This window comes from Myxocyprinus asiaticus, chromosome 16 (assembly GCF_019703515.2).
Source record: "Myxocyprinus asiaticus isolate MX2 ecotype Aquarium Trade chromosome 16, UBuf_Myxa_2, whole genome shotgun sequence".
In the NCBI taxonomy this organism is placed as follows: domain Eukaryota; kingdom Metazoa; phylum Chordata; class Actinopteri; order Cypriniformes; family Catostomidae; genus Myxocyprinus; species Myxocyprinus asiaticus.
In genome coordinates, this window is record NC_059359.1 from 41,751,129 (window position 1) to 41,776,101 (window position 24,973).

The 24,973-nt window shown below is 37.1% G+C and overlaps 1 protein-coding gene across 4 annotated transcripts in view; it reads right to left on the reverse strand.

The window, feature by feature from the left end:
- The window catches only part of LOC127454368 (plectin-like), a 199,716-nt gene that overhangs the window by 59,466 nt on the left and 115,277 nt on the right, over nt 1-24,973 (reverse strand). For 3 of the 4 annotated variants that reach the window (XM_051721514.1, XM_051721515.1, XM_051721516.1), the window contains exon 2: nt 6,226-6,287. In XM_051721514.1, coding sequence (XP_051577474.1) covers nt 6,226-6,287 — 62 coding nt within the window. Of the gene's footprint in view, nt 1-6,225; nt 6,288-11,317; nt 11,759-24,973 lie in introns of those variants that run through there. The other variant, XM_051721513.1, reaches the window with a different exon arrangement.

The window sequence follows — 24,973 nt, forward strand, 5'->3', positions numbered from 1 at the left end:
GAGATCACAGCAATGGAAGACATGAAAGTGAGGAGAGAAGAGGAGAGAGATGAATGGAGTTATATTGATTAGAGATGAAAGAAAGAAGAGAATTGTTGAATAATGAAGGATGGCGTTAAGATTATTAAGATGATTTTAAAAATGTGCCACTTAAACTAACTTAGTTATTAGACATAAACATTTAAAGGGATAGTTCACCCAAAAATGAAAAATCTCTCATCATTTACTCACCCACATGCCATCCCAGATGTGTACGACTTTATTTCTTCAGCAGAACACAAACAAAGATTTTTAGAAAACTATCTCAGCTCTGTTGGTCCTTATAATGCAAGTGAATTGTGACCAGAACTTTGAAGCTCCAAAAGTCACATAAAGGAAACATAAAAGTAATCCATAAGACTGCAGTGGTTAAATCCATATATTCAGAAACAATATGAGGTGTGGGTGAGAAACAGATCAATATTTAAGTCCTTCTTTACTATAAATCTTCACTTTCAATTTCACATTCTGAAATTTTATTCCACAATTTTTAATTTTATAGTAAAAAAGATTTAAATATTGATCTGTTTCTCACGCAAAGTGGTTGCATCGTGGCAGAAGACATATATTAAACCACTGAAGTCGTATGGATTACTTTTAGGCTGCCTTTATGTGATTTTTGGAGCTTCAAAGTTCTGGCCACCATTCACTTGCATTATATGGACCTACAGAGCTGAGATATTCTTCTAAAAATCTTAATTTGTGTTCTGCAGAAAAAAGAATGTCATGGGTAAATGATGAGAGAATTTTCATTTCTGGGTGAACTATCCCTTAAACAAAGAATTTATTCTGCTTACATTTAACTTTTTCATCCTTCATGGAAATCTTATTTTAACTTAATTCAATTAATATTTGTAGTTAAAATTTAAACTTGCACTGAACATGAATAAAAATGTTCAAGATATCATACAAACCTGTAGTATTTTTAGAATTAAATTCAGAACTTTGTTAATTTGTTACTGTTAAATTTGTTAACTTAATTACAAAGCAACTGTAAACACAGTGTAACTGTTTTTATTTATTTATTTATTTATTATATATATATATATATATATATATATATATATATATATATATATATATATATATATATATATATATAGCTGCTGTTTGAAACAGAGGACAAGGAATGGGTTAAAGCTACTTCTGTTTAAATATGAGCCAAACTGGCTTTACTTCTGAAGTTCAGCACACTTTAATCAAATACAGCAGCAAACAAATGACTGAATAAAACCTCTTTTCTTTTAAACAAACATCTATTCATCATCCAACTTAAATGAAAGTGAAATGTCAAATTTAAGCGAGGCAAATAATCAGAGGTCATATTTCACCACTAGAGGTCACGGTTGATGCATAAAACTCCAGTTACTTTGAAAACCCTCTAATAACAGTACCTCAACACAAGTAAAAGTCAGTTTAGGGATTGCAATGAATTGTATCATAATGAATGTCATGTGTTGCAGAACACCAATACTGACCTAACCAATATTTGGGTGTATTTTATCATAATGTCTCATCTTTGATGCCCATATTTGGCCATTTGCCATCTTTTCCTCACAATAATCAGCTCAGTCGGCACAGAGCAATAGTGTTAAAGTCATGAGAGCTACTTAACAACTGATGACAGCTACAAATGCAACGCAAACTGAGTGCTCAGTGTTGTGTATGTTTTACCTTCTGTGACTGCTGGTCAAGGTTAAACTCATAAGGAGATTTGTTTGGATTAAATGTACACACTCGCCAGAGTAGGATGTAGTCAGATTCTTATAGAACATGAACTTATTTTTGAATAACTGAAAACACCACAATGTTTTTTCCTCAACTGAAATTTTAGTTTTCTTATACAGTAGTCCTTGAAAATAATAAACATATTTGGCTTGTTGACCGAAATAGATTGGGTTAGATGAATATGCTTATTCCCAGTGTTGGAAATAATCCAATTACTAAGTAATTAGTTACTTTAGTCAAAAAGTAGTGTAATGCATTACATTTTAAATTCTTGTAATCAGATTGCAGTTACTGACTTTCAATTAATTTAATTACTTTTAAGTACATTATAGGTAGGGATGTGCAGCAAAGCCATTATCTGTATCTGTATCTGTTACTATAACAAAATTATCTGTAACTGTATCTGTATTCGGATAGATTCAGATGTGGGTGTGGTTTAAACAGGAAGTGCATCAAAACTAATTTTAAGATGTAACTCTCTTACATTTAGGCTATAGCTTCTGTATATAAAGTATGCCTCAGATAAGCCTATTTAAATATAATTCTTATTCTTATTATATTTTTATTCTTATTCTTATTATTTAATTATAGTATTGATATTCTTTATTTTTTCTCACCAGATGAAGCTGAATATATAGGCTACATAAACTGTGGAATATGTTGTTAACTGTGTTTTCTCCTGGTATTTCAGACATTAATATCTGCTGAAACAACATTTTCCTTTATGTCTGTGCAGTGTGCAAGTAACAATGTTATTCTGGAGGCAGATAATTACCATAATGTGGATATAAATGTGGTCAACTTACAGTCAAACTCCACTATAAAATCCTCCCTTAATGGTTAGGAATTACATATCGTGCTCAGCAGGGCTGGAATAGTAATCTGACATACTGGGCATTTTCCCGGTGGGCCGACGCACTTTGGGGCCATCGGGAGAACCGGGACTAAGCTGAAATGAGCCGCCGCGTTATGCAGAACGGGCCACGAAACGGCGCTGCGATATGCCGAAGGGGGCAGCTCAACAATTTTTGGGCCAGTTTCTATGTAAAATCCCGGGCCGATTTCTCTTCCCAGTCCACCCCTGATGCTCAGGTTGGTTTATAAATCCTTACGTGTGAATTGTGTGAAATATTTGTTGTTAATGTGATCAGACATTTCAAACAGACATTTCAAGAAGTGGAAAATGTGTATGATATAATTAATACTCTTTACAAGCACACAATTAATGGAGACTGCAAATGAAGTCGAGAATGCGGTCATCCGATCTGAACTTAAAATCACCATGTGCATTTTCATTCATAAGGTTTACACTGTGGTAATAATGGCTTCACAGACTCATCATTGTTTTGTAATTTTCTATATGTTTATTTAAAATATTGCTTTATGCCTGTGCTCATTGGATGATCAGTCTTCCGAATATTTTTTCTGTTATTCGGATGAATCCGTTATTCATTTCGGAGTCATTATTCGTGCCTTTCCGAAAAAGGTATTCGGCTTCGGGCGCATCCCTAATTATAGGGTTATGCTTCGTCTAATATATTATTTATGTAGAAAACATTATTAATGGCCCCGTAATTAGTCATTTTGAAGAAGCAGATTTTATTACAGGTAAAATAAATAATAATTATAAATGAGATAAAGTAAATGTCAATACAAATAATTTTGTTTTATACTGAACTACAGCACTGCAGTTCAACCATTTCATGTATTTGTTCAACCATTTTTCCATGTGTTGTTTATTGTCCTATATTGTTATAAAAATGTTATATTACTATTTTTATAGTAGTTTACTTACTGTAATATTTTCTTTACCTGTAATAATATCTGCAAAATAAAGTCTGCTGCAGACATACACGTTTAGATGCTATCTCTCTTTTTATAAGTTCTGGATATTTTAATTATTATTATTATTATTATTAATTTATTTATTTGAGTGTTTTTCTTTTCCAAACAACAAAAATGATTGAATATTTCTTGCATTTTCCCCATTGAAATGACTGGGTAAATATGGTTACCAGGATTTGTTTTCATGCTAAGCCAGTTTTGTAGCCTACTAAACTGAGAAATATTTTCTTATTAATTTTCAGTTCTTTTTTATTTTTACTTGGAGAAGTTATCACCATTCTCAATGCCTCCCCTGATATGCTTGACTACACTTCAACTTTGGGACTAGCACAAGCTTCTCCATGATAACACTGGTTTTGTTTATGCATGTATCAAGGATAAAAGGTTTTAAAAAAAGGCCACAGCATTGAGCATAGGATGTCAGTAAATGTTAATGGTAGACTGCAGGTGAGCAGACATCTAACCACAGCCAAGCATCTGTGTTGCACATGTGCTGCAAAATTAATCAGATGTTCTTGGCATGCAGGTTTATCTTATATCATGTCTTTTGTATTGCCTATTTTTTTTTTTTTTTTGTGCCTCTCCCAGGGTAAACAAGCTTGATTGATTTGTAAGAGTGCAGATGTTAATAACCTTCAGTCTTGTTTGTTCTATGATACGTCTTTTTTTACTCCTGGGAGTGGTATGAGAAGAGTTTTTCATTTTTGTTCTCTAATGAGAAAGTCCAGACTGAATTATTTGTCTAAATACTGTCTTTTTAGACTAGACAATAATAAATGAGCTGTTTGAAGATGTCATTCTGAGGTGTGCGAGAAGAAAGGGTTTTTGAACTACTCACTGAGAGGATCATTTGATATGTTTTGGGGAAAGCACATTTAAATCTAAACAAACTGTTTAGCTGGTATTTGTTTTGTCTTGAGAGGGGACACAACATAAGCATTGAACCCTAACGCCTCATCCTAACTAGGCACAACATGTCAAGTTTCAAGCATCAAGTAATTTGTCTGTCCTTATGGCAAGTGAAATACTAAACGAAATGATGAAATCACAGCCAATAAGAACACATATACATGATCAGCCACAACATTAAAACAACCTGCCTAATATTGTGTAGGTCCCCCTCGTGCTGCTAAAACAGCGTCAACCTGCATCTCAGAATAGCATTCTGAGATTATATTCTTCTCACCACAATTGAACAGAGCGGTTATCTAATTTACCGTAGACTTTGTCAGTTTGAACCAGTCTGGCCATTTTCTGTTGACCTCTCTCATCAACAAGGCATTTCCATCCACAGAACTGCCACTCACTGGATGTGTTTTGTTTTTGGCATCATTCGGAGTAAATTCTAGAGACTGTTATGTGTGAAAATCAGTTACAGAAATACTCAAACCAGCCCATCTGGCACCAACAATCATGCCATGGTCCAAATCACTGAGATCAAATTTTTTCCCCATTCTGATGGTTGATGTGAACATTAACTGAAGCTCCTGACCCATATCTGCGTGATTTTATGCACTGCACTGCTGCCACACGATTGGCTGATTAGATAATCGCATGGATCATTGTTGGTGCAAGACGGGCTGGTTTGAGTATTTCTGTAACTGCTGATCTCCTGGGATTTTCACACAGAACAGTCTATATTAGAGTATCTATATAGAGTATGGTGCCAAAAAAACAAAACAAAACAAAAAAAAAACATCCAGTGAGGGGCAGTTCTGTAGATAGAAATGCCTTGTTGATGCGAGAGATCAACAGAGAATGTCCAGACTGGTTCGAACTGACATAGTCTATGGTAACTCAGATAACCACTCTGTACAATTGTGGTGAGAAGAATATAATCTCAGAATGCTATTCTGAGATGCAGGTTGACGCTGTTTTAGCAGCACGAGGGGGACCTACACAATATTAGGCAGGTGGTTTTAATGTTGTGGCTGATCGGTGTATATAGCTATGTGAAGTGAGATTTTGGACCAGTGAGATTTCACTGTGGGTGGAGCTACACAGCTCACTGCCACATAAATAGAAACCAAGTGACAGACAAAATGCACGACAGTGCTGACATGCACGATAGGTTAGGACAAAAACTCGTCATTATCATGGAGGAGGTGTGAATTATTGCTTGACACTTGTCGCATTGCACCTGGTCAGGCCACAATGTAAAACGTAAAAAATGATTACTGTTTGTTCTTTAGAAAGATATCCTAAATATTCATGTTATACATGGTATAAAAGCTGAGATGAAGTTCAGGACTTTTTCAAACAGAAGTAATGTTCAGCCCAGCAGCAGACAATGTCTCTTAAAGACCCTCAGTACTCTATTTTCTAAACTGGGTTGGCAACTGAAAGGTTGCATGTTCAAACCCTTTAAGTATAACTATAACTAATTCATGAACTACAACTATAACTAGTTGCAAAATGAAAACATCCAAAACACTTTGTCCCAAGTGATTCTGGGCCAATTAGAAGTGTGATTTAAGTTGTAAGGATTATTATTCAGAGGCATTAAATGATCATAAGGACATGTAATGGAGTAGCAGGATAAGAACACAAGCACTAGACATTTGAACGTGCAAAATTTATGATTTTTTAAACAAATAATCAAGATTTATTTACCTTTATTAGGTGTTTGTTCACCCATTTTGTAAAAGTCTTTTTCTGCACTCTGTCCCGTTCATCTGTGAAAGATAAAAAAAAAGAACATTTATACATTTCAACATGTTTTAAAACAACACATTTTTAAAACACTTTCTCCTATCCCAGCTTAATTTGCACAAGTAAGCCATTTTCAGATTTCAGGTTTAAAGCCTCCCTGAAAGGTGGCTCTGTGGCTTTCAAACCATTGCTCTGTTAGTTTGAGCATCCTGACCAGCCCGGCACAGCATCTAATAAGAAACCATGGTTTTGGAAACTTGTTTCAAAAATTATTTTTTCTATTCCATGTGGTAATGGCACAGAAATTACTCACTTCACCTTTTAAGTTTCACCCAAGGAAAACTGTCCATTTTTTCTCATTTGATATAACTTTAATCATAAACACAGTCATATAAAATCCCAATCGCTAATGCCGAATAAAGGAACAGCAAAACTACATATGATTGAGTTCTAGATTAGAACTTCAGGGCCCTGTCAGTTTATGCTCTCATTCAACCAGACTACAACATTTTGTGCCAAAAATCACAGTTCTTTGGGTAGTAATGCCTCCTTCCAAACTATTAACACAGAGCAACTCTGAGGCACACCCATCTGAGAAAGATGATCTCTTGGTAAAGATGGAGAATTATGACCGCAGGAGATGTCTAGACAGCTCCATTGTCAAACAAAGACTGAGCTCAGGTTTGGAGAGATGAAAACGTTATGTTAGTCATGCTGGCATGACTAATTTAATACTAAAGACACACCTGCAGCATGCAGACTCATGTTCCTTCAGCAGTCTCAAACACAGGAAATATTATCTCATACAAAATGTAGACAATGTGCATTTGTCATCAGTTTTACAATGACTGAACAACATTACATGTAAAACACTGCAATTTTATTGCGTTCAGAAAAAGGTTACAATTTGCAAAAATGTTAAATGTTCAAAGTACAAGAGTACAGACAATTTAGATATTTTTTACTAAATTAATAAAAAATAAAACTGTTGGCATTAACATTTTGTTGACACTTTCTTTAATAAAAAACAAAACAACAACTCTGTTCCCAAGTTGCACAATCACTTCATTAGGGTCAACCTACAGACAGCTCCACAGAATTTGAGTATACAGTATATACACTTATGTCTGACAGCATCTCTTTAAAGACTAAGGAATTGCATGATCTATACAGCTACAAAAAGTACTGCGCTATTAAGAGGTAGATTCTACGGTCTGTTGAGACCAAACCTGAACCTATAGTCATCGGGGCTAATAAGTGTCACTCTTATTTGTTATTGAAAACCAATACTGCCTTAAAGGTGCACTCAGTAACATTTGTCTTTGTGTTATCTTGGACTTACACTGACACCTAGCGGCTTGGATGCAGCATCATTTAAATTCAATAGTTTTCAATTTCAGATGTCATTGTAGAAATGTAGTATTCACAGTCAGTCATGATTACTTTAATCAATGAGTGAAAGTGTAATATAACAGGAAGGTTACTGAGATTAAGCGAGTAGTATTCGGCTGGTCATGTGATTCTAACATGGCAGCCCCCATGTGCGGACCCTCTCCATGTAGAATGAAACAGCTTTTATAAGGTTACTGAATATGACTGGAGTCTTCATTTTAATGTGAGTAGTCATGATTTCCTACATATATTGCAAAATTACAATTCATGTCTTTAGGAGTTAAACTTTTTTAATGAGGAACAATTACTGAGTGCACCTTTAACAAAGATTAATAAATGCTGTAAACAATATATGTCATATATGCAATATATGAATGTAAAGATGACGTCGTGAATTTGTACATTTGGAATTGATTGAATTCAATTTTGAGACTAAGTTGCAGTTACATTGCTAATAAGTCATGAAATTACCAAACTTTATGAATAAATTGCATAACTGGTCCATTCGGGTTTAGTTGAGAACATTAAGAGAACATTAAGCCAATGATGTGAATTAGTAGATATTGTCTCTTGGTATGTTTGGAATTGGAAGAAATTATGAGCCTGTGACATTGCATTTATGTTGCAAATTAGTAAGTCATGAAATTACATAAATGTACAAATAAATTGAGTAATGATATGCTGTTGTGAATTAGTAAATTTGGAACTGATTGAATTAAATTTTGTTTTTGAAATCTAGCAGGGAACATTAGGAGAATATAAAGATGTTGTTGTCAGTTGATCAAAAGTTTGGTTTTGATAAGTTGGTTTTGATCTCATTTGCTTTTATGACACTATCGATTAGGTTTAGGTTAAAGATTTAGGGGTAAGGAGGAAGGTTTTGTGGATTTAAAACTTGATAGAGCATTAACCTTAAAAACATCATCTGTTTAGGAGAAAATTCACTTTTAGCGTCACACAGTGGATATTTTACCTAGGAACATCCGCGATACGTGTAATGAACCACGAAATATCATTTGTAACTTTGTAAAAGATCTTTTCAAAAGTAACAATTTCCTTGAGGAATTAAAACCAGCATAATCCAATAAAATATGCTTCAGAGACAGTGGACTCTGGCATGCTGACTACCACCCCTGGAGTCATGAGTTTGAATCCAGGGTGTGTTGAGTGACTTCAGCCAGGTCTCCTAAGCAACCAAACTGGCCCAGTTGCTAGGGACAGTAGAGTCACATGAGTTAACCTCCTCGTGGTCATGATTAGTGGTTCTCGCTCTCAATGGGACACATGGTAAGTTGTGCGTGGATCGCGGACAGTAGCATGTAAAAGTATTTTTTGCAAAAATACATACATTTCACACATTTTGCAAGTTCCACATGTGGAGTCTCGGCGGTATCATGCACAACGAGCCACGTGATAAGATGCGTGGATTGACGGTCTCAGAAGCAGAGGCAACTGAGACTTGTCCTCTGCCAACTGGATTGAGGTGAGTAACCACACCACCACGAGGACCTACTAAGTAGTGGGAATTGGGCATTCCAAATTGGGAGAAAAGGGGATAAAAAAACAAAAACAAATGTGTTAGCCTGGAGTGGCCTATTAGGCAGCGAGTATAAATTATCTTGTCCCAGTGATCACTGAAGTGGGAAGATGTAGGAGTAAATCACATAACTGTTCTGTCATGTGTTCTGTCATAAATACCATCCCTACACTAAAGCATCATGTGTATCATGCTTTGAGGATGCTACTTTGCAACAAAGAACTGGACATTTTTAAAAGTAGAAGCCAAAATGGATGGAGATTAACCTCAAAACTTCCTGAAGAAAAACATGCTGCAAAGTCACATTTAAAATACACTTCATTATCAAACAGGAATATGACTCAAAACATCCAACAAAAGCCAAATTGGAATGGCTTAAACACTAAACACATAACATTCAGGAGTGTCCAACCAAAACCCAACACCTCAAACGTTAGTTGCATGACGTGTTCTCCAATGGTTCCAATTCAGATAGACAGTGAGCAATTTGGTCAAATACAAAGGAAAATGAAAGCATAATACTTTTAAATCCCTTTGTGAATGGATAAAAGCTTATTCAGCAGGTACTGCATATGATTGAAACATGTTTGTCGAACAATAGCAAGTAGAGTCCTTTAAAACACGCCCAGTGATTTACAGCAGAAGTGTTGAGTGTACAGCTGACTCAAGCCCGCAAAGACTCACCCGCAGGCCAGACTTCTCTTTCTCTGCTGGGTGGAGTAATATGTGAATGTTGTGAAATAATAACATTACCATGGCGATTATCCATGGTAAGATCCCTGGCAAACCTTAACTGCCACCGTTCAACATAAGACTTCTTTTTAAGTGGTTGAGAGGTTATTGTGGGTGATGATGAATTATCATGACCACATTTTTGTGGGTGTGCCCCTTTAAGACCCCAAACGGGCAATTGGAGTCATCAGCAGACCATGGCCCTTTGACCTCTGTTTATTGTCTTCTATCAGTATCATCTCACAGGTACTGTACAATGTTACAGTGCTCATGTTTAAACCAACTCCCTTGTGATTAATTGTACAAGGGTGATTCTCATGAAACCTGTTAAGAAAATGTCCTAGTCCTATTGTATTCCAAAATCAAAAGAATCAAATAAGACATTTTGTTATTTCATTTAGAAAATGAAGCTTATTTAAGGGCCACTAAGATTTTTACATTGTGACATTATTTTCTTGACAGTAGGCACATTATATATATATAAAGTCTTATGTTGAATGGTGGCAGTTAAGGTTTGCTGGGGATCTTACCATGGATAATCGCCACGGTAATGTTATTATTTCACAACATTACATATATATATATATATACACATACGTTACAGTTACCGTAACAGTAATTTTTTTATTTGCCAACATGAAAAGATGTCAATGAATTCAAAAATATACATTATTTAGCCACAAATGCATGTCTCTGGTTTGCTAATGTTTGCTCACCAAAGGCTCATGGTGACACATGGGCCAATCAGGTGAGATGGCTTAAAAGCTAGTATTTCTAAATCAAAATCCTGGAGCACAAGAGCTTTTATAGTGTAAATCACTGACAAGAAAAAAGGTTAGGTAGCCACTCTGAGAAAATTTTGATCAAAAAAAAAAAAAAAACACTATAGCGCAAAATAGATAGGAAACATTTAAGATAATGCACGATTTCTAGGTCACTAATCAAATGTAAGCAAATTTGTGCCTTTGTTGGCCTTGTTAACTTGCTTCCATTGAAGTACACAAGATGCTCTTTGAAACATTACACTGATCATCAGGTTTTGCACAAATTTGTGGAGCTTGAATACATGCTGTCCTTTAAGCAAAATAGGGAACATACCAAATACTAAGAAATGCATGTTGATTTTTCAATTCAACAATACACTTAAAGCTGGCTATATAATTTGCAATGTAACATTTTGTATAGTAAAAAATGCAAAACAAGCTTTTGAAGCTGAAGAACAAATAGGAACACATCTAGCCCATGAATCAATGACCATTCATTTTTTTTTAAACTGCATCTGTGAAGAAAAATATTCATTCACTAATAATACAGTAACTACAAATAGGACTGAATTCTGCAGAGAGGAAAATCTTGACACTAGTAGGTGTATTTGAGAACCCTCCAAAGTACCTTTCCTGCCATCCATGGCTTTGAGCATCCCCTGATAGAGCAAGTCATCTGATGGCAGTCTGTCTCTCTCCCAACTGTCTGTTGTGTACTCCCTCACTCTCTGTTGAGAAGTCATCTTACTTCTGTTATGCTTAAAGCAAAATATGAACTTCTGTCCTTAAACCAACACCAAACGATGTTCTTTACAAGTTCCTTTTCCTTACGTTGGTAGTCCTCACTTTTCCAAGAAGAAATATGTTCCAATTAAGACATAGGACCTAAGGGTTCTCTTTCTGTTTGTTCCTCTCTTTATTTCGGTTTAATTCCTGTTAACTTTCTGTACTCTACCTTCTGTAAATGTTGTCTGTATAGGCAACAGGTTCAGGACCTGTTCTAATGTTGTTCTGACTCAGTAAGACATGGTGGTTGGAGGACATTGTGGGCTGCGTTCGGCCCCGCCTCTTTCCCTGAATTGTCATGTTGGTGGAGGTGAGGCAGGAAGTGGGGGTGGAATCGGGGTAAGTGAGTGGGAAGGTGTGTCCGACAGCATGCCTGATCTAGAAACCCACACCCTCTCCAAATAGCCACACTAAACACATTTGACACATCTCAGTAGAATCAAGCCACAGGAAACGGAAAATGATGGAGTTGTGCAACTTCTTAGAGAAGTAAATGAGTGTGTGTACAATGTGTAACTGGTCTTAACGGCAAATAAAGGTCCAGGAGTTGCATATAACCACTGCATAATCACACTCTTAAACTGCTCATGCCAAAAACCAGTAAACCAAACACACACACATAAGCACACATCACTTTAATGATTAACCACCAGTAACATACCTGAGCAGTTGGCAAGTATGACTAACTGAGTGTCTGTGCTGCCAACAAGGTAGGGTGAGGCTATCTGAGGATGGGCCGCTCAGGTCTATGCACGCCTACAAGAATAACATTATCGAGTGTATACCAACCCCAGTAAAATACATAACCAGAGGCTTGCAAAATGAAGGACTAGAAAATTCCTTCATTTTACATGAAACATTTGTGTATTTGTTTGCATCTCTTCACGTGTATGTGTGTTATATCATTAAAGAGCATGGAGGTATGGGTCATTGTAAATTGTGAAAAACTTAAAGGAATATTCCGGGTTCAATCCAAGTTAAGCTCAATCAACAGCAGTTGGATAATGTTGGTAATGTTGAAAATAGTTTCAACTCATCCCTCGTTTAGTTAAAAAGAAGCAAAAATCTAGATTACAGTGTGGCAATGAAAGTGTATGGGGCCAGTCCATAAATATTAAAATAGTAATAATACAAATATTAAAAAATATAGCCACAAGATACCCCGGGGTCATCACTCTGACACACACAACAGTGATTCTGTGTCAAAGATCAAGTGATGGAGAGAGGACCTATTAATCATATTTTTGTAAAAAAACAAACCCACATGGGACGCTGGAGTGAAGCATCAGTGTCTCCCCGGCACTGTGTAGCCCTTCCGTCTCACCGGACAATTTGGATAAAGTATCATTTACGTGTTCAGTGCCAAGCAGCGTTAAAAGCAAACCATGGCATTCTATGCAAGCAAGCGCTTTCCATGTGGAGTTCAAAATGGCGCAAATCATGTCAGTGCAGCTTCAAGATTGCTGTAGTAAAGTGGATAACCATGATTAATATTGTGGAGGAGGAGATTTTAAGAGATTTATTGCCAATTGCAATGAATACTCAACCTATGGGACTTATTCTTTCAATTAGTCAACCTCCCACTTAGACTTTGGAAAACGTTTAATGTTACCTGAATAGGTGCTATTTTAGTGCATTTCTATCTTTATACTGTGGAATACTTTGTTAATAAAACATTATTGTTACATATTGTTTTCTTTTCTAAGAAGGAACTAAATGCATTTTGACAGGTAATGAAGTATATATAGTGTCAAATGTAAGTACTTTCAAAATCTGTGATTAATCGTGATTAACCATGAAAAATTATGCAATTATTTGCGATATAATATTTTAATCGACTGACAGCACTTGTGTTAACATAATTTTAGTGTAATGAAATGACTTACTAACCTTTCTTGTGTAAAGTAATATCCAATATTACAACTTCTTTGCCATGATGATAACACCGGTAAACCCTATAAACAATCATCATGTAGAACAGAGATTTTATTAAACTAAAATCATGTTCACATGATTAATATTTACATCTTGTGTCTATAATTTTGAAACAGTGTGTATTTAAATGTTTATGGACAATTATTTTATTTTATTTTTTTTTTTTTGGTAATCAACATTTTGCCACAAATGCTGTTGATTGAGCTTAACTTGTATTGAACTGTGAAAACATTCCTTTAACTGGATAACATTGAAAGTTTTTCTTTTAAAAATCAATTTGTCACACCGCAGGACCATATACAATAAAGTAGTAAAGGTAAAAAGCCAGTTAAAAATGGTGAAAAACCTAAGAAATAGCGACCATATAAGGCCCTCGGAATAATTCATACCAAATCGAAGAACCAACGGGTGTGACATCACAAATCTGGTCAAAACAAAGGTGTTTTGTGTTTGTTTCGGTTGTTCGTAACAGCTTGCCAGCACAAAATTTCAGGAAAACTTTGTAACGGCTGCTAAACACCTTCTTACTGCCACTGGTCCATGTCATTGGTAGGTGTGACCTGGAGCTCCACCTACTTTGAGGCAGACAACTAATTCCAGTTATGTTGTTAAGTCAAAATAAACATCACTGTGCAGGGTTATTAGTGAGCTGGTGCAAATTTTTCTACACATGTATAATCGTTTAGACGCATTTTTTTCACACCCAGACAAATTGATTGCACAATCTGATATCTGCTCTATGCAACTGCATTTGTTTTTGTTCCTGACTGGGCAACTGTCCACTGTCCATATGATTGTCGATATGATTGTTATGTTACTGTTCTTAATCGTGAAGCGTCCTTGAGCTCTGGAAAGGTGCTATATAAATTAAACATATTATTATTATTATTATTTAAGACCATGCCGTCTTTATTTATTAGTCTACAAAAGGAACCAAATCTACTTAAATACTCCCATTCACTCTGTTGTTTGACATGCTGCTTCACCAAAGACCCTTTCAAGGCAAGTCTGTCCACTCGGCAGCCATCTTGGGAATGCTCCCATGCAGCTAATTCTATGGATACAAACGGCATGAAAGTGTAGCTCATACAGTATCTACTTTAATAGGGAAAGACCGAAATCTCAAAAAGGTTGGTCAAGATTACGATCAAAGAACATATTTCAAATCAGCAGCAAACTCTGACAACAATGGCATCATAAAATGTGCTTCTTTAGCTTAATTCACGCTAAAGAAATGCTATTTTTCAGGCTGATTTAGCTAATGCGCATGCACGTTCTTGAGTTGACTAACAGGCAGCGTTGGGCAAGCTACTCATAAAATGTAGCTAGCTAAGCAACCAACTACGCAACAAAAAAATTAGTTAAGCTAAGTTGAAAGCTACACTTCAGAGAAAGTAGCAAGTTATACTACAAACTACATGCCAAAAGTAGCTTGCTACATTTAAGCTCCTAGTTTTTTTTTAACCAGATGCTCAGAACATACTGTCATAGACAAAGCAGCTAAAATACTTCCTCACATGATGTTTATCAAAGCCATGGTACAGCAAACAGCATAGTACAGTATAGTACAATACACTATACATGTATACAGTATAGTGCTATATAAAATGTATGTGCATGAAAAAGAAACATGTACACACATACAGTATTAATACATGCTACCCATACAAACCCATGTGTTCAATATGCAAAATTACTATTTTTACATTTTATTTTTAATATTTATACTACAAACTTATTTGAACATAATTTCCTTTGTACATTCCTGTATAAAAACTTGTACATATAAATTACTATTCATCTTATTCTGTAATTATGTGTTGAGCTGTTGTATTTCTGTATGTACTGGAAGCTTCTGTTCAGAGGCCAAATTCCTTGTGTGTTTGTGAGCACATCTGGGTAAAAACACTCTAATCTCTGATGGCATCAGATGGTAATACCATGGTACTTTAATAAACAACTACCATATTTATGTACTGTTCTGTATTTACATGCACGGTGCTTCAAAGTACTTCAAAACTTCGATCCATGATTACCATATTCACATATCATTTTATTTCCATGGTGTTTCAAAGTACTGCAAAGAACCAAAGTACATGAGATAAAGATGAACATGGAGATGAAAATATGGGTAAGCACAGGACTTTCGCAATCCTGCATCATAAACTTCAAAAAAGCTTTTCATTTGAAACTTGTTCAGGCTTGAAGGTGAGTACTGCAGTCTGAACTTGACAGCATCTCTTTGTATTTGACTGAGAGTTTATTTTACGATATCTAACACTTCCTCAGCAGATATAGAAGATAGAGCCTTAATACTTGTATGTCCCATGTTTGTGTTGATACAGGTAAAGGTATTAAGGCGTGGCAGAACAACTCCCAGCCATTTTTTTAAAGCTGAACCCAGTGAACACAGTCATGACATCTCAGAATAATTCGTACAAGATGGCAAAATCGTAAAATATCATATGACTTGCTCATACAAATAGGTTTAACTTTGTTAGACCAGCCAATCAACAAACAGCATTTCAAACTGATACAATACAGGCATAACATTTTTCGCTAGCCTCCTATCTAGCACTTCATTTTAAGAAAGGAAACATCAGTGAACAAATTTTGTTGCTCATTCCATATTTACTTATGCAATACAAATGACTGATGCATGTCAATAACCTAAGCTTCCCTCGTCATGGTCCAAACCCTGATGTTTTCTTTTTTCTGTGGGACATAAAAGTTATTTTCCTATTAAAATCATGGCTAGGTTTAGGTTTAGGTTTAGGTTAGGTTTAGGTTTAGGGCAAGGGGTACTTTTAGGGGGCTTTCACAATGGGCACGTTTGCTGCGGTCCGATTCCGAGTGCATTTGTTCCCGGTGCCCCCCGCAGCTTTGGTCTGGTTTCACACTCACTTGATTCTATCGAACTCCGGTCCATTTGCGTTCCTCTTACAACTATCTTTGGTGGAAGTTATCCAGTCCCTTGCCAGCATGCATCATGCTCAACATCAGGCCCTGCTTGAGCTCTGCCAGGACAAGGATTGCCGATTCCAGGAGGTGCCCCATGCTCAAGCAGAGGACCGGCAGGCAATCCGGAGCTTACGGCACTGGGAGAAAGCCCCGGCCATGACCCCGGATACAGCAGCCCCCATACCTCCAGTCGCCCTCATGAAAATAGGGGCAGAAGATGATCCGGAGGCATTCCTATACCTGTTCGAGAGGACGGCAGAGATCTGGAGCTGACCACACGCTCAGTGGCAAGTGGGTTCCCAGGAGGCGTGGAAATGTACCGCCGAAGCCGGCTCCCCATTTATGTGGGTTTTCCCTGCCGCCGGTGCCCTCGATGTCTCTTCGCTCTTCCCCTCAGGTGGTCGAACCCGCTGACACAGGTGCGGGTGTAATGCCTGGGCCGGCCTGCTGGAGTTGCAGAGAACCCGGGCATTTCCGGGACCAATGCCCAGTAATGGAGCTGGGAACATTGGTCCAGGTCCCCGACACTCCACGGGCTGCCCCCGATCAAGCCGGAGCATACAGAATACTGGTGAGTGTCAAGGGGAGTACACATAAAGCCTTGGTGGATACTGGCTGCAATCAGACCACTATACACAAATGTTTGGTTCAAGACGAGGCTTTGGGCAGAGGTAAAAAGATGAGGGTGAGGTGTGTGCATGGGGATATTCACAATTATCCTGTAGTGACACTCATTATTGAATTTCGGGGGCAAAAGCATAGAGTGGAGGCTGCAGTTAGTTCCCCTCACCCATCCACTAATTTTGGGAACTAATTGGCCAGAATTTCAAACCCTATTAAAGGGACTATGTGTGGATGGGTCCTGTGAGGAAATTATTAGATGTGAGATGTGTGATGCCTTGGCAGGGGAGGCAGTACCGGGGTGGTCTTCGTCAGCTCCATGTCAGGATGATGTAAGGGAGGGGGAGGCTTTGGACCCTCACGTCCTTAGAGGAATTCCCGAGGGTGATTACCCTCTGGAGCAGTTAAGAGATGAAACCCTTAGGCATGCCTTTGACCAAGTACGTTTTTGATGGTCTACAGCTCCAGCCAAACGCTGCACTTTCATATTTGTATTTTTCAATTGTCAAAGATCGGTTTTATCGAGTGACACAGGACACTCATACAAAATAGGATGCAACTCAATTGTTACTACAGCAGAGCCATCAGGAAATGTTTTTCCAGCGTCAAATCCTGTGGGAAGCTTGGCTGTAGGGAATTTCAGTACGTTCTTGATCTTGGAGCAAAACTCCATACTTTGGGTCAACTAAGCAATAATTTGCTCCAAGCTCAGGAACGTCAAAGCCAACTGTATGATAGGGGCACTCGACTACACGCATTTGCACCGGGAGACAAAGTGCTTGTATTACCCCCAACATCGAGCTCTAAATTACTCGCCAATTGGCAAGGGCCCTTCGAGGTCACACGGCGAGTGGGAGATCTCGATTATGAGGTAAAATGAACAGATCACATCAAATATACCACCTCAACCTCCTGAAATTATGGCGGGAGGCAGTCCTTGTGACATTGGCAACAGTGGTTCCAGAGAGGGTGGAGCTCAGACCGGAGGTGAACTTAAAAGCCAATCATGTCACCCTGGTCGCTTGTGGGGTCCACCTCTCACCGTCTCAAGTCACAGAGGTTGCCATATTGCAAAAAGAATTTGCAGACATGTTCTCGCCTCTGCCTGGTCGTACAAACCTCATACAGCACCACATCAAAACTACGCCTGGGGTAGTGGTACATAGCCATCCCTACCGGCTTCCCGAGCACAAGAAAAAAGTAGTTTGGGAAGAATTATATAGATATAATTATATATTAGATATATTATATAGATATAATGCTCGATATGGGAGTAATAGAAGAATCCCACAGTGATTGGTCCAGCCCAGTCGTTTTAGTCCCTAAGAGCAATGGGTCAGTACAGTTCTGTGTGGGTTATAGGAAAGTCAATGCAGTGTCTAAATTTGACACATACCCAATGCCTCATATTGATGAGTTGCTCGATTGGTTCGGCAACGCTCGCTTTTACTCAACAATGGATTTGACAATGAGTTACTGGCAGATCCCCTTAACACCAAAGTCTCGTGAAAAAACAAACTTATCCACACCGTTTGGCTTACACCAATTTGTGACACTTCCGTTCGGTTTGTTCGGGGCCACGGCTACGTTTCAGCACCTTATGGACCAAGTCCTCAGACCGCACTCATCTTACACCACTGCCTATCTGGATGACATTATTATTTACATTCACAATAGGCAGTGGCACATGCAGTATCTGAGGGCTGTTCTGAGGTCACTGCGATGAGTGGGACGAGTGGGACTCACGGCAAACCCCAAGAAGTGTGGGACATAATGTTTTAGAACATGGTACTGTAGCTGGTTTCTAGCTTGTCCAAGCTACCGATTAGCTGGTCCAAACTGGTCTTTAGCTGGTTCAAACTTGGAGACCATCTTGGACCAGCTACCAGCTGGTCATACCATCTGAAGGTGGTCCAGCTGGTTTTTGGAACATGGTAGCTGGTCGACCAGCTACGAATCAGCTTGAGCTAGCACATGACCTGTTTGGACCATCTCCCATGTTCCCAAACATAGATAACAGCTTAAGCTGAATTTTCCTGCAGGGGAATGTTATTGATTTTCGCTAGTTCTGCTCAGACGATATGGGTTAAAAGTCAGATATTTAATGAGCCCGCCAGCACAGGTCAACTGTGAAGTGAGATATGAGGTGTCTGACTACAGAACAGCGACTCTCTACAGGAGAAGTTCAAGGATGTGGAAACCTGACAGCCTTATAATACACTGTCAGAAAGTGAAATCAAATCAAAAACTCGACCAATATCAAAATTCACAAATGTATGAATTGCTGAAATATAACACACATAAACAACCAAAATCCCATTTGTAATACAGGCATAGCTAGGAATGCAGAGAAGTAATAAAATAATAATAATAATAATAAAATTGACAGATAAAGTTGAAGGTTGTGTACAAAGATAATGAGAGCGATGCTATAATATGGTAACGCCTCACATTCCTGGGCAAGGCGTAACCACACCACATTAACCATGAAAGAGCCTCCCAATCCCATCCACACAACTCTCTCCCTCTGGCCCTTTTTTCATGTGAGAGCGTGTAGAGTGATGACTGCCATGCACAAAGAGAGAGAGAGAGAGAGAGAGAGAGAGAGAGAGGGGGGGGTGGAGAGAGAGAGGGGAATGTGTCAGTAATTTAGAATCAGTAAGTCTGCTTTGATCGCACCTGAACTACAGCAGATCTCGACACACCCAGTCCTTCACAACATGAATAAACAGAGTTCTGTGTTCTAGCCAACCTGGTCTAATAGAACCAAGTTACTATACTTAAATTTTTCTAAACTGATTTTTACGTGGCTTGTTGTATGTATCGTGTCAGTCTCCTGGTGAAATGAACACTAGAGGTGCAACAAAAACAGTGACTTTTATTAACTTTCACACAACTCACGAGTAAAACGGTAGGTTGTCGGTTCATAAACACTTACTCTTCACCCTGTTCCTCACACAATGCTATCTTAAGACATCTAAACACTTTTACTATAGTTCATGACTTGTAGGGCCATACATTTTAACCTTTGCATTACATAATCAACTACATTTACAAGCTTGCTCAAGTGTGATCAAACTTTGCGGTAGCTCAACTGGTAGTGTTGCACTTGCGATGCAAAGGACCAGGGTATGAGTCCAAGCACGGGAGTCAACATGGATACAGTTGCTTCAGCAATTGGGTTCTTCATGTAACATTTGCTTTTCATGACACTATCAGTTAGGTTTAGGTTTAAGGTTTAGGGTAGGGAGGTCAGTTTTGTTAAAAACTCGATAGACCATTAACCTTAAAAACATAATCTTTTTGAGAGAACATTTATCACTACACAGTGGACATCAGACCTTCGAAATAACATAATATGTGTAATGAGCCACGTAACATTTTGCAACAATGTCGCCACAGTCACATCATTTTCATGAGATCGGGCTGATTTTTTTCCAATCATTTTCTTCATTGAGATTTGTAAAAATATATATTTACAAAAGACTTTTAAGCCATAAATCAAACCAGCCAGATCTGAGATAAATTACATTACAAACTTTGATTTGAAACAAAAAATTATTTGAAAATGAATTATGAGACTACTCATCCCATGAAGCATCATGAATGATGCAATAAATAAATAAATAAATAAATAAATAAATAAATAAATAAATAAATTCTTTGATTGTAAGAGCAAAATATATCACATTAATTGCAAAATATTCAGATTTATACAAATATATAAGTAGTTTGAGAGTGTAGGGAAAACAATTACATCGTTTGTAATGCTTCATGGGAGTGGGTGGTCACTGCTGAGCACTTTTGCTTCAATTTTCTTTTCTATTGTAACTGCAACTTCTCTGATTGGTGGATCTCTCTTCGGGATTATGGGTAGTGTGGTTCTTCACTCTGAATTCTGCTATTAAACAATAATGTTTTTTTAATGAAGCTGAAACCACCCTGATTTGTAACTTCTACAGAAGCCTATTTCATCGATTAACAACCCTGAGAGGTCACGGTAGGTCTATTCTGAAAGGTTTATACATTATCTGTAAGAATGTATTCCTCTATTGAGAAAGTGAATGGGATTTTTAACTTCAGAACCCAGTGGTTGTGTCCTATTGAATAGTGAGAAGACGTCATTGGGTTATGTTATGCGGTTTCCATTCTCATGATTTTGAGAGCCAGGGAATGCATCATCATGCATTAATATCCATGCTTACTATCTAAACCCAGGAATCAAGTTATGATGTGATAGTCAGCACTGGATTAGGGGAAATCTTAGTTTACCTTGAAATTCACAACAGAACATCAACAGCAGCAGCTGAGATCTAAAATAATGTATTAAACGGACAGCATGGAAAACACATTGACCTGCCAAGCAGTTCTGCCAACTCATTCGTAGGTCTTTCTTGAAGATGAAGACAAGCAAAGCAAAATGTAATAAATAAATGTCTCCCTCTTCTGGCCAAAAATCTAGTTTTGGCAAGTTCCACTACCTTTTCCTTACGTGTATACTGTATAATCAAGCATCCATACTATCTCCTTAGACAAACAGAACTCCCTATTAATTGCCAGTGGTTTTGGAATTAAATGTTCAATGGGCATGTTGTTCAAGGACATATTGTATGGGTGTGGTGTTTGGTGTCGTTGACATGATTTCTCATTTTGACTGCATTGCCTTAGTGACACAATAACATGATTACATCTGAGATGCTGATGGTACAGAGATCGGCTCTGGTAACGATGGAAATCTGAGATCAGTTGCCCAAACACACAGCAGCCATGGCAGCGAAAGAGAAGAACACACACTTACTCATGTCTGTATTTATAGTGTAAACGTAAGACTGACTCTCTGTCCACATGAGGACTTCCTGGTTATTATGACTTCTGATAGAGGGGAAGTTACTTCACAAAACCAAAGTCTACATACAGCGAGATTATCTCATTTCTAAATCCCCCCTCCAATCATGCACATTTTTGCACATTTTCACATGGATAATTACCTGTTTGCCATTACTAGTCTTATAAACTGGATACGTGTGTATATATGTGTGGCTATGTGAATTTCCTAAGCATTTTGTCATCAAATCCTTATTATATAATCTTTATTCTTTGTTGCTTTATTTTTTGAGAATACTGAAACAAATACCAAACTACAGTAGGTTATTATGCCAATTAAGCAGTATGTTTGGAGTCAGTGTTTTTGTGTCAAACATGAAACATCATTTTAACATTAGATGGCGACAAAACTCAATATCCATAAAGAAATGTGCTTAAATTGTAAATTGAAGATGCTGTTAGTACTGAAAAAGATGCCTTGAGAAGTAACAGCAAAGAAACAGCAGAAAAGCCAATTGGTCACACTTTACATGAATGTTCCCTTTGTTAAGGGTTTATAAAGAGACTCAATGACAAATGTGCCATTTACAATGCATTATAAATCACTGACATGTTGTTATAGCAACATTTAGAGACTTTCATGCAATAGTGAGCCAGTTTACCTCACATGTTATATATGTTTAATAACACTTTTCATTAGTGACCTATGAAAATTTACCTAAATGTAAAGTGACACTTATGAAGAATTTATTAAGGACTTGTCAACAAGCCTATGTACATAAAGTTCAGTATGGTTTAATAGTCATCAGGCTTTATTATATGGTATATGCTGTGAATAAGCATGAAGAGCTGAAAAGTGTTTTTGCAGAGGACTTTATGTAACTAGGACTAGGAAAGTTGGGACAGCACTCGGGGTGACAAGGAAAGTTACAACACCAGCGAACTGTAGCAGAATGACATAATCCCTCCATTTAATCTCAATATAATAGTCTATTTTGGTGCATTATGTCATAAATCATGAATTCATTAATCATGAATATAATCTTATGTTGTTTATTAATATAAATATGAATAAGTGTATTTATTAAGCATTCATAACATGTAAGTTAAAATGATGACTATTTGGCAAGTATTTAAGTCACCATTTTTATTCATGTTGCATGCATTTCAATGATTTATAATAAATTTGTAAATGACTTATTAGTCATTAATGAACCCCTTTATGAACTCTTTATAACAAATGGAACATTAAAGTGTTACTAGCCAATTTTTCTTTTAAAAAAATCAAAACACTAGAAACTAGATTCAGAATTTTTTCAGCGTCTGAATCGGCTTCTGTTTTCACAGATTTTTTCACAACTGCCAATTTATGTATGATTACATCACTACACAGTCATAAACTTTGCTGTAAAAGGCACAAAAAGTTAAACCATGTTTAAATACCAACTTAAAAAGCAATAAAAACTCACAAAGATTCAAAGCACCTCTTCAACACAAATTATTTGTGTGAACTCACAAGCACCATGGATACAGTACATTAATTTACAGTGCATTCAGAAAGTATTCAAACCCCTTAATTTTTTTCACATTTTGATATGTTGCAGCTTAATACTAAAATGCTTTAAATTCTTATTATTTTTTCACATCAATCTACACTCCATATCCCATAATGACAAAGCAAAAAACAAAACACATTTTTGATAACTTTGCAAATTTATTAAAAAGAAAAACTAAAATATCACATTTACATACATATTCAGACCCTTTGCTATGACACTTATAATTTAGCTCAGGTGCAACCCATTTCTCTGGACAATCTTTGAGATATTTCTACACTTTGATTGGAGTCCACCTGTGGCAAATTCAATTGATTGGACATGATTTGGAAAGACACACACCTGTCTATATAAGGTCTCGCAGATGAAAATGCATATCAGAGCAAATACCAAGCCATGAGGTCAAAGAAACTGCCTGCGGAGCTCAGAGACAGGATTGTTTCGATGCACAGATCTGGGGAAGGTTCCCAAGAGCACAGTGGCCTCTATAATTCTTAATGGAAGAAGTTTGGAACAACCAGGACTCTTCCTAGAGCTGTCCGCCCAGCCAAACTGAGCAATCAGGGTAGAAGGGCCTTGGTAAGAGAGGTGAACAAGAACCAATAGTCACTCTGGTTGAGCTCCAGAGATCATGTGTGGAGGTGGGAGAAACTTGCAGAAGGACAACCATCACTGCAACACTCCACCAATCTGGGCTTTATGGCAGAGTAGCCAGACAGAAGTATCTCCTCAGTGCAAGACACAAAAAAGCACCTAAAGGACTCTCAGACTGTGAGAAACAAGATTATCTGGTCTGAAACAAAGATTGAACTGTTTGGCCTCAATTTCAATCGTCATGTCTGGAGGAAACCAGGCACCACTCATCAAATCCAGGTGTGCAAAGCTTGTTGCATCATACACAAAAATATTTGAGGCTGTAATCACTGCCAAAGGTGCTTCAACTAAGTACTGAGTTAAGGGTCTGAATACTTATGTCAGTGTGATATTTCAGTTTTTTCTTTTTAATAAATTTGCAAAGTTATCAAAAATCTGGTTTTTGCTTTGTCATTATGGGGTATGGAGTGTAGATTGATGTGAATTTATTATTATTATTTTATTTTTTTAAAGCATGTTAGCACAAGGCTGCAACATAACAATATGTGAGAAAAAAAAGAAGGGGTCTGAACACTTTCTGAATGCACTGTATACATCCTTCCAGTCCAATATGTTAAATAATTGGTTATGATTAAATTTAAGTAAAACATGTGATTCTGCATATTTTAAGGTGTTGATGTGTGCAGTCAGAGCGCATATCATATTGCATAATTAACTTCTATTTGTTTTGATTTCATTTGCAATTCAAAGTTGTGAATTAAAGCCATGCTACAGCATTTAAAAGCCTTCTGATGTATTCACACATCCCTTGCTTCTTTAAAGGGTCCTGAAAGCCCAAAACAAATATTTTTGAGATGCGAACAGATAAGTACAAGTTGCACATCACTGTATACAATGATAGCAATCATTATGTTAATTGTCAAGGAGAAAGTGTTTTTTTTTGTTTTGTTTTTTTTTTTTTCATTTTACTGAGTCATTTCGTTATTCCGGTTTCAAATCGAAAGTTG